Source organism: Garra rufa, chromosome 25 (genome assembly GCF_049309525.1).
Source record: "Garra rufa chromosome 25, GarRuf1.0, whole genome shotgun sequence".
Taxonomy (NCBI): Eukaryota; Metazoa; Chordata; class Actinopteri; order Cypriniformes; family Cyprinidae; genus Garra; species Garra rufa.
Genome location: NC_133385.1, coordinates 7,494,593 through 7,510,430, shown reverse-complemented (window position 1 = coordinate 7,510,430; position 15,838 = coordinate 7,494,593). Strand labels below are relative to the sequence as shown.

General features: G+C 34.6%; 1 protein-coding gene and 1 pseudogene across 2 annotated transcripts; one reads left to right on the top strand and one right to left on the bottom strand.

Moving 5' to 3' along the window:
• LOC141301296 (haloacid dehalogenase-like hydrolase domain-containing 5) overlaps window positions 1–6,746 on the top strand; it is a 7,320-nt pseudogene extending 574 nt beyond the window's left edge.
• Window positions 6,610–15,344, bottom strand: rab19 (RAB19, member RAS oncogene family). 2 transcript variants are annotated; one of them, XM_073831714.1, is made up of 4 exons: window positions 14,577–15,344; window positions 14,086–14,274; window positions 11,837–12,020; window positions 6,610–9,146 (listed from the first exon to the last, which is right to left on the bottom strand). In XM_073831714.1, exons 1-4 carry the CDS (start codon window positions 14,625–14,627, stop codon window positions 8,869–8,871), a joined length of 702 nt encoding a protein of 233 aa, XP_073687815.1. In that variant the 5' UTR covers window positions 14,628–15,344; the 3' UTR covers window positions 6,610–8,868. The 2 variants fall into 2 exon arrangements, with proteins under 2 accessions (XP_073687815.1, XP_073687814.1); XM_073831713.1 differs by lacking the exon at window positions 14,577–15,344 and having other exon boundaries at window positions 14,086–14,556.
• Between the last annotated feature and the right edge of the window lie 494 nt (window positions 15,345–15,838).

Genomic DNA, 15,838 nt, shown 5'->3' with positions numbered 1-15,838 from the left:
AGCCTATCAGGTGGGAGACCAACTTGCAACTCATCACTGATGTGCTCTTGACCAATGGAGGCCAGGAAACCCTGTGACATCACTGCATTACCACACATCCCCGTGCTGGCCTGCAACATGGATCTGCTGTGGATGGCCGAAGCCAAAACCCTCGGTCAGTGTCAGGAATAATTTTCTTTCTAATTTAGAGACTAAATGAAGCAATGCCAATAAAAGGGATAGTTCACCCGAAAATGAAAATTTGTTTATCTGCTTACCCCCAGAGCATCCAAGATGTAGGTGACTTTGTTTCCTCAGTAGAACACAAATGAAGATTTTTAACTCAAACCACTGCAGTCTGTTGGTGATTTAATGGCAGTGGATGGGTACCAAACCTTTGAAAGTAAAAAAAAAAAACATACAGACAAATCCAAATTAAACCCTGCGGCTCGTGACGATACACTGATGTCCTAAGACACGAAACGATCGGTTTTCGTGTGAAACTGAACAGTATTAATATAATTTTTTACCCTTGATATACAGCCACGTCCAACAATTGTCCCGAGCATGTGCTCATCATTTGGCTCGTTGCGTGTGTATATATACATATATATATGCCTGTGTTCAAACCGATTTAAAGCTAAAAGATTACGTTTGCTTGCGCAAACTCATCCTGGACTGTTGACTTTTCACAGATTTCCCCTTACGACATTTGCGTATACTACGCTAGAGTGTGTACACAGGTAACGAGCCGGATGATGAGCTGAGGGATGATGAGGGTTGGACATTGCTGTGTATCAAAGGTTAAAAATGATATAAATACTGTTCAGTTTCTCGCAAAAAAAATGATCGTTTTGTCTCTTAGGACATCAATGTATCGTCACGAGCCGCAGGGTGTAATTTGGATTTGCCTGTGCATGTTTTTTTTTTTACTTTCAAAGGTTTGGTGCCCATCCACTGCCATTAAATCACTCACAGACTGCAACGGTTTAAGTTAAAAAATTTTCGTTTATGTTCTACTGAGGAAACAAAGTAGAGGTCGATATATATATCGTTCGGCCGATATATCGGGCCGATATTTGCCATTTTTTAATATCTCGGCATCAGCCGATATCCGTGTTTAGTAGTGCCGATTTAAAGTCAGGCACGTCTGCGGGCAGCCCCGTGTTATTGGTGCGGTGGAACGTGCTGCTGTGAAGGACCCCAAGCCAAAACTTTTGTAAGATTCAATAACAGTTCTGAGAGATAAAGGTAAGGCTTAAATTCTGATATTTCAAAGTCCCATGGCCATATATGTACTATATATTACTAGTAAACTATGAAGTGTTGCTTTCAGTTAGTGAAAGAAAAGCATAACCGACGCAAACTGGCATAATGCTACAGCTGGTTAAAGTTTTGCTTACTTGCAGATACTGCAAGTTTATAACTATGGTCACGTCCAGATGTCAGTAAACGTCATTTTTTTCGACATAAAATTTGGCTTAAAAGCACGAGCGATTAAGCCTATATAAGTATACAAGTCACAACTGAGCCGCTGAATATCTCCATTTAAACAGCGGTGTTTCGATTATGAATGAATGTGCGTTTTTAAACTAATCTAGTGAAATGATTCAATTTTCCATTCATAAAGAGAGTCAACTTGCTTTATTCAGGAATGAATCAGCTGTTCGAACGGATCAAATTAATGATATGATGTACTTACATTTATTATTTCTGTATTAAAATGTTTATATTTAAAACATTAATCTTAACATTAATCTCAGCTCTTGAACTTTTATGTAAATGATTGACAGTTTTTACAATATCTGTTTTAAATATTTAATACTTGGTCAGTTTGATTTGTTAGGTTAACTTTGGTTAAATCTTTTATAATAATACTGCAGTGCACAAAATCAAGATCCGAAACATGGTTCATTGTGTTCATTGTGCATGATGTTAAGTTTAGAAATGATGTGCATCCACTTATTATTAGTGTGACATTTTAGCATGCAAATAAAGGGGAGAACTTCAAGATATCGGCCCTAAAAATCGGCAATCGGCTGACCCTGACCTCTAAACATCGGCATCGATTATAGAAAAACCCATATCGGTCGATCTCTAAAACAAAGTCACCTACATCTTGGATGCCCTGGGGGTAAACAGATCAACATAAACTTTTCATTTTTGGGTATCCCTTTAACAATGCCTGATGTTTGTTTGTTGTTAGATTCGGTCACGGCATGTTCCTCGTGTGTCTGGAGAGCATCTATAAGAAGATAACAGGCTGTGAGCTAAAGTACGAGGCTCTGATAGGAAAGCCCAGCGTTGTGACTTACAACTACGCTGAATTACTTATTAGAAAACAGGCCGAGAAACTGGGCTGGACCCGACCGGTGGAGAGACTTTACGCCATTGGGTGAGTCACTGATTCGCTACAATCCAGAAGCAATAAAATAATCTTAGTTATTTGATGCATGTGTAATGTGTATCTCTCTCATAGTGACAACCCGATGGCTGATATTTATGGTGCCAATCTGTACAACCGCTACCTCAAAGCGATGCATCGCACCCGTGCCCAGGTGCAGGCGCAGGGTGGCTCGCCCAGCCAGGTGACCGGAGACCTGCATTGTGAAGCGTCCGACGATGCCAAGGGTTCAGGACGGGTGATGGTGGGGGGTTCCTTCGATCACCGTCTGCCCGAAGGCTGCAGCTCCATCCTGGTCTGCACGGGCGTCTACAACCGCGACCAGCAGGACTTGCCCTCCGACCCGGAGCAGACGGTCACAGAGCAGCAGATTTTCCACGGTCACCGGGACTTCCGCTTCGATCCCAGCCTGACGCAGCCTTCCTTCGTCGTCCATGATGTTCGGGATGGAGTGGAGTTGGTCTTCCAGCTGGAGGGTTGGTCACTGCAGTAAAACATCGTTTATTACGCCACGTCTGCATGCGATGTGTCACAACTTGTCGAAACAAAATCGGTCCTGATAATAATTCTGGTCTACACAGGAAGTGTCCATTGCGTCTTCAGAGTTTTTATTTTTGTTTGTTGCGTCTTGGGTTTTTTTTTACGCTTTTGAGCCATTTTTATTTTTGGCATTATATTTTTGTCTTAAATTAAATGATTTTACTTAGAAATATCATATATATTAATTGATTGCACTGAATTTTATTTGTTAAATTCTCAAGCATGTAAAGTTTTTGGTCACTTGCCGTCTAAATTGTGGTGCCTAAACACGCTACTGCATTTTGCCCACAAAAACTCACAGAATGACCATGCCCACGTTAAGAAAAAGTTTAGGAAATAAATAATGCTATTACAGGCAACAGCAGTTGGAAGAAACGTTAAAGCAGAAATGTACGGAAGCCCGTTTCCACCAATAGTTCCAAATAAAATCTTATTGCGACTTTTTATCTTGCAATTCTGAATTGTGATATAAACTCGCAATTGTGAGTTATAGACAAAGAAATTAAGTCAGAATTGCGTGATAAAATTGCAATTGCAAGTTATAGTCAGAATTGTGAGATATAAACTTGAAATTTGAAGAAATTAAGTCAGAATTGCAAGATGTAAACTCGTAATTGCAAATTAAAGTGAAAATTGTGTCATATAAACTTGCAATTGCGAGTTATAAAGTCAGAATTGCAAGATATAAAGCTAAGAAGTCAGAAATTGTGTGATATAAACTTGCAATTCTGACTTTTTTCTGAGAATAACGATATAAACTTGCAATTGCGAGATATAAAGTCAGAATTGCGTGATATAAACGCAATTGTAAGAAATAGAATTACGAGATAAAAACTCACAGTTCTGACTTTATACTTGCAAATGCTTGTTTGTATCTCGCAATTAAAATTTTTTTCTCAGAATTGTGAGATATAAACTCACAATTGCTAGTTATAAAGTCAAATTTTTCGACTTTATTTCTCAGATTTTCAATCTTTATTTCTCAGATTTTCAGTCTTGCAATTCTGCCCTTATAACTCAAAAATTCACAGGATGACTGTAAATGCCCACTTAAAAAAAAACAGTTTAGGAAATAATAAATAAAGATACATTGTGAAGTTGCAATTACAGGCAACAGCAGGTGGAAGATAATAGTGAAAATTACCTTTTTTTCCCTAAAGCAGAAATGTAAATTTTATTGCGACTTTTTATCTCACAATTCTGACATTTTTTCTCAGAATTGCGTGATACAAACTTGCAAGACTCTTTTTTTTTACACAATTCTAAGAAATTAAGTCAGAATTACTCGCAATTGTAAGTAATAAAGTCAGAGTTGCATGATATAAACTCACAATTGCATTATAAATTCAGAATTGCGAGATATAAACTCACAATCGCAAGTTACAAAGTCAGAATTGTGTGATATAAACTCACAGTTGTGAGTTATAGTCAAAACTGCAAAATATATACTCGCAGTTTGGAGTTATAGTCAGAATTGTGTGATATAAACTCACAGTTGTGAGTTATAGTCAAAACTGCAAAATATATACTCGCAGTTTGGAGTTATAGTCAGAATTGTGTGATATAAACTTGCAGTTGCGAATTATAGTCAGAATTGCACAATATAAACTCACAATTGCAAGTTATAAAGTCAGAATTGTGTGATATAAACTCAGTTGTGAGTTATAGTCAAATGCATGATATAAATTTGCAATCACGAGTTATAGTCAGAATTGTGTGATATAAACTCAGAATTGCAAGTTAAAGTCAGAATTGCGTAATATATACACTCGCAATGAGTTATATTCACAATTATGATAAAAACTCACAATCGCAAGTTCTAAAGTCAGAATTGTGAGATATAAATGTGCAATTCTAAGAAATTAAGTCAGAATTGCGTTATATAAACTCACAATTCTGACTTTTTTTCTCAGAATTGCATGTTATAAATTCAGAATTACAAGATATAAACTCGCAATCGCAAGTTATAAAGTCAGAATTGTGAGACATAAACTTGCTGAGTTTATAACTCACAATTATGAGTTTAAATTGTACAATTCTGAGAAAAATCAGAATTGCAAGTTTATATCAGAATTGTGAGACGTAAACTCTGATTGCGAGAGAAAAAAATCTGAATTGTGAGATAAAAAGTCGCAGGTTCCCTTTTAAATATTTGTATTCAGTGGTGGAAACATCCTTCCACAGAAATGGGCTTCAATAATTTTTTTAAGCAGTTACACAAAGTAAATTTTCATGCTGATGGAGTTTTATTGAAAATAAACCAAACTTTACGTCCATTGTTTTTCATCCATTTTACTGTTACCGAAATCTGCCATTGACCTGATTCATGGTCATTGAGGTGACACGCTTTGACACTTCCAGTGTAGACAACCTCAAGCCTTTGCCAAGCCAGTCAATAGTGTTGTGCCTCGTCTCAATTCATGCCATCACACTCAATCTTGTCTAGACAGTAACCGTCAATCTGCAGATGGTCTTGCGAGATTCTCATGTGACAATGAGCCTCATTCATGCAACACAAAAGTAACTTTGGTGTAATTTGCGTTAAATGCAATAATTCACTTAAAGGAACACTCCACTATTTTTGGAAATAGGCTCATTCTCCAACTCCCCCTGAATTAATAAGTTAAGTTTTACTGTTTTGAAATCCATTCAGCCGTTCTCCTGTTCTGGCGTTATCACTTTTAGCATAGCTTAGCATAGATCATTGAATCCTATTAGACCAATAGCATCGCATTCAAAAATGACCAACAAGTTTCGATATTTGTCCTATTTAAAACTCGACTCTTCTGTAGTTATATATAGCCTATTTCCAAAAAAGTGGAGTGTTCCTTTAAGAATAATTTAAGTTTTACAGAATGACATTTAATTAATTAGACAAGCTGAAATGAAGTGCACCATTTGGATCAAGACTTAAAGGGATAGCTTACCAAAAAGTCATTAATTACTCACCCTCATGTCATGTCCTTCCAAACCCATCTTCTACCACTACCACCTTCAAGCCTCAGAAAAGTAGTAAGGACATGTTAAAATAGTCCATATGACTGATTAATTAATGACAGAATTTTCATTTTTGGCTTAACTATCCCTTTAAAAGGACGTTTCTTCAAGTGACTTATACTTATAAATTATCATTAGTTCAAACAGCCTTGAAGAGATTCAGCTCAAGGTTAAACGCTTGCAGCAAGGAAAGACGTTCATCCATGAAGCCATATTAGTTAATAAAGAAAAAAACACGGATGCCATCGACAGGATGAAGTACGTTTTTTTCCTCCAATAGGTGGAAATGTGTGTGCTCTCTGAAATATTTGCCATTAAAGTTCCCAGACGCCTCAGTGAACTTGTGTAAATGTGAACATTAACGGTTTGCTGTAAAACACTGTACCTCGTTCACACAGTACGTATACTTTAGTTTTGTTTACGCTGTTTTGTAATGGTCTTACCTGTCGGGTGTTTTGGGTTGTCGTGTCGTACTGTATTTTCAGACGTAACGTTAATTTACAATTGTGTTTAACATTTTGTTGAATTATTCTGTCTAGCTGTTTTTGAACGCGTTCTGTGTGAACGGAGCGGTAGCTGCGTGATTATAATTGTTTTTTTTTTAAACATTTTACCACTTGAATTCCTCAATTCATATCTATATAATGGTTAGTGTTAAGAAAGAACAAAGAATACATTTAATAACTTGCTGTTTGTAACGTTTTATGCATTTATTGTACTGTACACAGCCTACTGCAGAATAAACATCACATAAGAGGTAATCTGTCATATTGTACTTGTATACATGTTAACAGCGTTCATTCATTAAATGCTATTTTACACTTTCTGAGATATCTGATTTGTTTTTGCACCACATCCACCGTATTTAGCGTGCTGGAGGGTGATGGAAAATGTTGAGGCTGAAAAAATATGATATTGATGATGAAACATCTGGCAAATGATCCAGTGTGTGTTTGCGTTCGAGAGCGTATCTGTTAACAACTTGGTTTTGCAGCGTTGAGCAAAGTAGCTAATCACAGACATATATGTTGATTTCTGGAACGCAGTGACCAATCAGAGGCGTTAGAATCCACTCATCGCTCAAAAGACCGCCAGTGTTCAGTTCCAATCTTCTCCTTAGGTTGGCTTGATTAGCATGTTGTTAGCATGATTATTCATGGTTGGCTTCCACGCCGCAATCCATCTATCTCACTAGCCAAGTCTAGCAACTAGAATCATGCTAATAACTTGCTAATCATGCTAGCAACATGCTGGTAACTTGCTAGTCATGTTATCAAGATGCTACTAACATGCTAACTTCAAGTTAATCTATCAACATGATAATCATGCTAGAAACATGTCAACAACATGTAAATTGTGTTAGCAACATGCTAGGAACTTGTTAGTCATGCTAGCAACAAGTTAATTTCATGGTAATCGTGATACATGATTAACAACATGCTTATGTTAGAAACATGTTAACAACATGCTAAATTCACTTTAACAACATAATCATGCTAGAAACATGCTAACATGTCAGTAAACATGCTAATCATGATGAAATCATGTTAGTAACTTGTTAGTCATGCTAGTATTCTGCTAGTCATGCTAGCAACATGCTAATCATGTTAGAAACACTAACAACATGCTAACAGCATGCTGATCATGTTAGAAACATGCTAGCAACATGCTAACTTTATGCTAATCATGTTAGCAACAGGTTAACAACATGTGAATTATGCTAGAAACATGCTAGAATCATGCTAGTAACTTGCCAATCATGTTAACAACATGCTAACCATGTTAACAGCCTGTTAATCATGTTAGAAACATGCTAACTTAATGCTAATCATGTTAACATGATAATCATGCTAGAAACATGCTAACAAAATGAAAATTACGCAAGCAACATCATGTTAGTAACTTGCTAATCATGCTAGGAACATGCTAATAACTGGCTAATCATGCTTATCGTGCTAGGAATATGCTGGCAACATGTTAACTACATGGTCATCATGTTAACAGCATTGGTAATCATGTTGGAAACAGGCTAACAACATGCTAACTTCATGCTAATCATGCTAGGAACATAAAAAATTAAAGAACATGCTAGTAAAATTATAATGTCATGGTAAAAATGTCCACAACATGCTAAACATGTTTAAAAACATGACTAACTACATGCTAATCATGTTAACAGCATAGTAATCATGTTAGAAACATGCTAGCAATATGCTAACGTCATGCTAATCAAGCTAACAACATGAAAATCATGTTAAAAACATGTTAACAGCATTGTAATCATGCTAGACACGTTAACAACATGCTAATCATGTTAACAAAATGCCAATCATGCTAGCTAAGAACATGCTAATTACAAAATGCTAATCATGCTAGCAACATGCTAATCATCTTAGCAACATGTAAATCATGGTAAAAACATGCTAGCAACAGGCTAATGATCTAATCCATCCAAACTTTCAAACTTCAAGCTTTGACAGCTGTTTTAAACATTAATGCTAGGCTTTCTCAAGCTAACCTAAAGTTTGCCTTGACGAACCTTTTTTTTAATCTGGTTAATTATATCAATCATTGATTATCATGTAACTGTGAGATCGTGATAAGCTGAAATGAATGACAACTTTTGAGTGATTGTAGTGTGCAAGATGTTCAGTTACTAGCTGATCCAGGTAAATAACTTCAGGAATAACAACGGTTAAGCTATCTGAGCAACAAAACAGTACGTTTACGTTTATGATTATGATAATAAATAAAAAAATATAACGAAATACCACTTAAAACAGCACAACAAACTGTTTTTGTATGGGTAAAATAACTTGAATAACTTTTAAATTCCAAATGGTCACATCCGTTACAATACAGGTGGATAGCAGTTCCACACCAATATTGGCACCAAATGACACTGACGTTAACATGTTGACCATTTCAAAACATGTGCCGCTCATCAGTCAGCAGTCACATGACCTCTTCTCCAGGGGTTCTCCTTCATCTACTGGACGAGAGTCAGAGTGCAAGAAAAGCGTGGGTGAATCCGATTGGCAGTCCTGATGGACTATTCCTCCGTGCCTTACTATGAGTTCCCGAGCCATCAGTTCGAAGGCTTCCTCGATGTTGCGATGCTGTTTGGCAGAGGTCTCGAGCGCCGCTAGTGCACCCGTCCGCTCCGCTAGCGTACACGCGTCCTCAAACAACACCTGACGCTGCGCCTCCAGATCACACTTATTACCTGCAGCATGGGAAATATATGAGAATCAATATCATTTATCTGCTGAGAAATGGCTCAAGCATCTCATCAAAAGAAATTATGCTACTATCTTGCTAATAATGCTAACAACATGTAAATTATGCTAGCAACATGCTAATCATGTTAAAATCATGCTAATAACTTGCTAGTCATGTAAGTAACTAGTAAAGCTAATAATGCTGGGAACATGCCAGCAATATGCTAATCATTCTAGAAAGCATGATTAGCAACATGTTAACTATATATTAATCATGTTAAAAATATGCTAACTTCATGCTAGACAAATGCTAGCAACATGCTAATTATGTTAAAAACATGTTAACTTCATGCTAACCATGCTAGACAAATGCTAGAAACGTGTTAGTGACATGATAATCATGCTAGCAACATGCTAGTAACTTATTAGTCATGTTAGCAACATGCTAGTAACTTATTAGTCATGTTAGCAACATGCTAGAAACAACATGCTAATCATGTACACAGCATGCTAATTATGTTAAAACATGTTAACAACTTCATGCTAATCACCCAAGACATTACAACATGCTAATCATGTTAACAGCATGCTATCATGCAATAACATGTTGGCAAAAGATTAAACATGTTAAACATGCTAATCATGCTAACAACATGTTAGAAACATGCTAGCAACATGTTAACTTCATGCTAATAATGCTAACAACATGCTAACTTCATGTTAATCATGCTAGTAACTTGTTAACCATGCTATCATGCTAGTAGCGGTAACAAAATGCTAATTATGCTAGAAACATGTCAACAACGTGTAAATTATGTTAGCAACAGGCTTACTTCATGTTAACATGCTAATCATGCTAGTAACTTGTTAATCATGTTAACTTCATGCTAGTCATGCTAGACAAATGCTAGCAACATGCTAATCATGTTAGAAAATGTTAACAACGTGTTAATAACATGCTAATCATGCTAGCAACATGCTAGTAACTTATTAGACATGCTTACAACATGCTAAAACGTGTTAGCCAAATGTTAACTTCAAGCTAATCGTGTTAACAACATGTTAATCATGCACGTAACTTGTTAATTATGCAAACAACATGCTAGTAACTTGTTAGTCATGTTAACAACATGCTAATCATACTAGAAACATGCCAAGAACATGTAAATTATGCTAACATAATAACCTAATGTTAATCATGCTAAGAACATGCTAGTCATGCTAACAACATGCTAATAATGCTAGAATAATGCTAGTAATTTGCTGGTCATTTTAGCAAAAAGTTAGTAACATGCTAATCATGCTAGTAACATGCCAGCAATATGCTAATCATTCTAGAAACATGATTAACAACATGTTAAGCACATGCTAATCATGTTAACAGCATGCTAATCATGATACAACATGCTAACAACATGTAAACTGTTATCATGCTAATGTTATCAATATGTTAACTTTATCCTAATCATGCTAGAAACATGTGGCTTTATGTTAATAATGTTAGACACATGTTGACAGCAATGCTAATCATGCTAGCAACATCCTAGTAACTTATTAGTCATGTTAACGACCTGCTGGTAACTTGCTATTCATGTAAGCAACATGCTAGAAACATGCTACCAACATGTAAATTGTTACATGCTAATGCTAGCAACATGTTAACTTCAGCCTAATCATGCTAGAAACATGCTAATCGTGCTAGAAACATGTGACTGTGCTAATAATGTTAGACACATGTTGGAAACATTTTAAATTATGCTAGAAACATGCTAACAACATGTTAGTAACATGTTAATAATGCTACCAACATGCTAGTAACTTATAAGTCATGTTAGCAACATGCTGGTAACTTGCTATTCATGTTAGCAACATGCTAGAAACATGATTTAATCATGTTAGAAACATGTTCACTTCATGCTAATCATGATAGACACATTATCAACATGGTAATCATGTAAGAAACATTATCATGCTAATGCTATCAACATGTTAACTTTATCCTAATCATGCTAGAAACATGCTAATCATGCTAGAAACATGTGGCTTTATGTTAATAATGTCAGACACATGTTGACAGCATGCTAATCATGCTAGCAACAGCCTAGTAACTTATTAGTCATGTTAACGACCTGCTGGTAACTTGCCATTCATGTTAGCAACATGCTAGAAACATGATTTAATCATGTTAGAAACATGTTCACTTCATGCTAATCACGCTAGACATGTTATCAACATGGTAATCATGTTAAAAACATGCTAGCATCATGCTAATCATGTTAAAAACAGGCTAGCATCATGTTAACTTAATGCTAATCACATTAGACATGCTTGCAAAATGCTAATCATGTTAGAAACATGTTAACAACGTTAGTAACATGTTAATCATGTTAGTAACATGCTAGTAACTTGCTAGTGCTAGCAACATGCTAACAATATGCAAACTAAATGCTAATCATGTTAGAAAAACATGATTAGCAACATTAGCTACATGCTAATTACGCATGAGAAGTTTTCTAAGATCTGATGCTAATAACCGATGATACAGATTTCCCGATAAGAAATACGACAATGCAAATTATTAAATATTTTTAGTTCAATTATTAATATAATAGTTCTAAAATTTTAGGGGTAGTTCAAGTCAATTATTTTAAGGGTTCAGCTGCTGATAAAAGAGTTTGGGAGTCGCAGCTCTGACCTATCAGAACGAAGACGACGTTGGCGGCTCCATACTGCTCCACTCCCTGGATCCAGTGCGGCAGAGACTCGAAGGTGGGTCGTCGGGTCAGATCGTACGCGATCATGGCGCCGTGGGCGCTTCGGTAGTAGCTCTGCGTGATGGTGCGGAAACGCTCCTGCCCCGCCGTGTCCCACACCTGCATCTGATCTCAAGAACATCACACACATCCACACAGACACACAATCACAAACACAAAAACAATCAAATGACATCTCTTTATTATCTCAAATGTCTCTTCTAGACAGCAGTCAGACTCAATGGAGACTCGATTTCTCCTATGAAAATAACATGAAACAATTAAATGAATGCATACAGAAAATTAATATATAATTTTATGTATTCATTTAAATGTTTATTTACTTTGTTTCATAAATATATATATAATTATTACATATGTTGCTCTTATAAAAATAAATGTATTATTTTATTATTTAATAATAATAACAGTGATATATTTATTATATACACACACACACAAACGTAGTATATATATTTTATCTATTGTATCAATTTTGTATTATATTATTAAATAATGGTTTTATATCTAAAAGAAATAGAATTATTAATAATAATTTCACCTGAGAAAACTAAACTATTATTTTATAAAATACATAATAAGCTTTATTAATTACAATATAATAATACATATATTTCTCCTATAAAATTGAATGTTTAAATGTAATTATTTTATTATTTAATAATAATATTAATAATAAATAGGATTATAATGAATATCATATAAATTCTTTTATATTTTTCTTGTATTATTTAATTATTATATCTTAAGGAAATATCTAATAATTATTAATTGTTTTGCCCATGAGAAAGACAAATGAATATTTTATTTCCTGTTTTTTAAATTTTATATATAAAATATAATTATATAAAAATTACACACACACACACACACATATAATTATTATTAATTTCACCTGTGAAAACTAAACTAATATTTTATATAATATATATTAAGCTGATTAATATATTATAATACATATATTTCTTCAATAAAATAGAATGCTTAAATTAAATTATTTTATTATTTAATAATAATAGTAATAATAAATACTATTATAATGCATTTTATATATTATATTTATATTTTTCTTGCATTATTTAATTATTATGTCTTAATAAAATTAAATAATTATTTTACCCATGAGAAAGATAAATGAATATTTTATTTCCTGTTTTTTAACATACATACATATATATATATATATATATATATATACATATACACACACATACATACATACATACATACACACACACACACACACACACACACACACACACACACACACACACATACATATATATATATATATATATATAGTCTGCTATAAAAATAGTATAATGCATTTTATAAATTATATTAAATTTTTATTATTTAATTATTATATCTTAACACTATTAATTAATTATTTCACCCATGAGGAACATAAATTAATATTTTATTTCCTATTTGAAAATAGGAAATAAAATATTCATTTATGTTTCTCATGGGTGATATAATTAATTGATAATGACATATATATATATGGGTCAAAGACGTAAAATGGTTTAAGCATAAAAACAAGTGTTTTTCCAAAATAATATTAAAAAGTTTTGTTTAATTTCATTGCATTTTTGTTTTCGCTTTTTCTGAGCAAAAAACAAATATCCTACATTTTCCCCTAATTTACAGAAGACACCCACTAATATGTCATTCAGTGTAACAATCTTGTCAGGCATATTTACAACAAAAATCAATTTAATACATATTAAAAGACGAATTTCACCCCAAATACTACTTAGTTGTAATTCTACATTTTTTTAAATTTGCCACTATCCTAGGTTTTGCCCATTTGTCACTAAGAATGTTTTTACTTATTTAAAACAATAAAATCGAACATGCTCCTGTATTCATTTATATATTTTAATATGCACACGTCAAAATAAGCATGTTATTTGAATTTCTACATAAATATCGTGTTATGCTGAATGACAATGTAACATTAATTCAACCAAATTTTGACATTTCATTCTCCTTTTGAAACCTTAAAAGTAGACATTTTACTTAGATTTAACGTGCTTTCTATGGACATAAAATCACTTTTGTAAATTATGTCTTAACGTCTTTGACCCATATATATGTGTGTAACCCTATACAATGATGATAATGAATTTATATCTATATTTAAGTCATAAATCTGTGCTCTCACCTTCACTCTCTTCCCATCGATGTCTACTGTGCGAACAGTAAAGTCCACTCCAATAGTGTTGTGCTGGCTGTCACTGAAGAGCCCAGACTTGAAGCTGTGGATCACACAGGTCTTCCCCACATTACTGTCACCGATTAGGATGATCTTGAACAGAAAGTCACAGCGGTCTTCATCCTCCTGCCCTGTGGACTGCATTTCTGCAATAAATACTTGCGAACTGTGACCCACAGACCCTGAAATGTTCATTCAGGGCTGAAATGTCACAGCTTCAGTGCTATTTTAACCATATCTGTCATATATTTTCCTAAATCGGGCCTTTTCTCTAAGCTAGCACTAAAAATAACAAACTAAGAAACGTCCATACTCTCTAAACTAAGTGAGTTGACCTCGTCACACAACATTAACTCAACAACTTAACTCCTTTTCTCGGCCACGTCCTTTGCTTTCTGTGAAACACTGAGTCAAATGCAAACAGACACACCCCTGTCTACCTGCGTCTGGAGGCGAGACGTCCAGTCGCCTGCCCACCTGCACCACTGCATCTCTGGGAATTGCAGTTTGTTTGTAGATATTGCAATCTATTGGGAGAGAAAACATGCATGTTTTAAATTTTACACATGAGAAAGGCTGTCATCTACATCCTAAACCATCTTAACCCTATTCTCAGGTTAAAGAAAAAGGCTTGAATATTTATGTATCTTAGAAAGCACTAGACTACAAATCAAACGCAAAGCCCTGAAGGGTGACCTTTGCTCAGCAGAACAGGATATAAACACATAACTCACTCCGGTATACGCCGTCTTGCTCTATTGCACACAAGTCACGGGTCACTTTTGACTGTCGTAACAAACGAGACAGACTCCAGATCTGCCTGTCACATCCTTGACTAGTTGAATGTTATAAACTAATCTTATACACTACAGAAAGAATATATCGCAGCACTTACAGTATCTCTGCTCCAGTGTGTTTATGAGAATGTGCAGGGCTTAAATCTACAGTATTGCGTATAAACTGTGAATGCACACCCACACACATTCACGCTCACGTCATTAGCTGAAATGGACACAAGGCACCGCTGCATGCCGGACAATGAATACATCTGTGTGAGGAGTGCGTTTGGCTCATGGCCCGGTCCGGAGGTCAGAGGTCTTTGTGTCTGGTCACAAGTTGACTCGGGGAAATGCAGATAAGCCGGTTAATGACTCCTCCTGCTTGACTCAGAAAAAAGTCTTTTGTTAAACTACACCATGGCAGTCTACCATGAGTACAAACACTGACTGTTTGAATTATCATGCAATGATATATCAAAATGTACACGTGGAACTGGACTATTTAATTTTCACTTTTTTTTTTTTTTTAAAAGGAAACGTGTATTTGCCCATAACAAAAAATAAAAAGTTGCAATAGGGTTTGAGAGTTTTTTTTTAGTATTTTTCCATACTAAAAGCCGAAAAATGTGCATTTCAAATATTTTGTTTTTGTAAATAAGATATAAACTCAGAATTACAAGATATTAACTCAGAAGTGCAAGATATAAACTCAGAATTGTGAAATATAAACTCAGAATTACAAAATATATATATTCACAATACGAGATATAAACTCAGAATTGTGAAATATAAACTCAGAATTACAATATATATATATATATATATATATATATATTCACAATACGAGATATAAACTCAGAATTACAAAATATATATACACAATACGAGATATAAACTCAGAATTACAAAATATATATATATAT

Coding starts and splice junctions, on each gene's coding strand:
- rab19 (XM_073831713.1), bottom strand. CDS start 14,331: ATGAACATTTCAGGGTCTGTGGGTCACAGTTCGCAAGTATTTATTGCA. Junction 12,021..14,085: donor TCGATGGGAAGAGAGTGAAG/GTGAGAGCACAG, acceptor TCTTGAGATCAG/ATGCAGGTGTGGGACACGGC. Junction 9,147..11,836: donor CGTCGTCTTCGTTCTGATAG/GTCAGAGCTGCG, acceptor CCCATGCTGCAG/GTAATAAGTGTGATCTGGAG.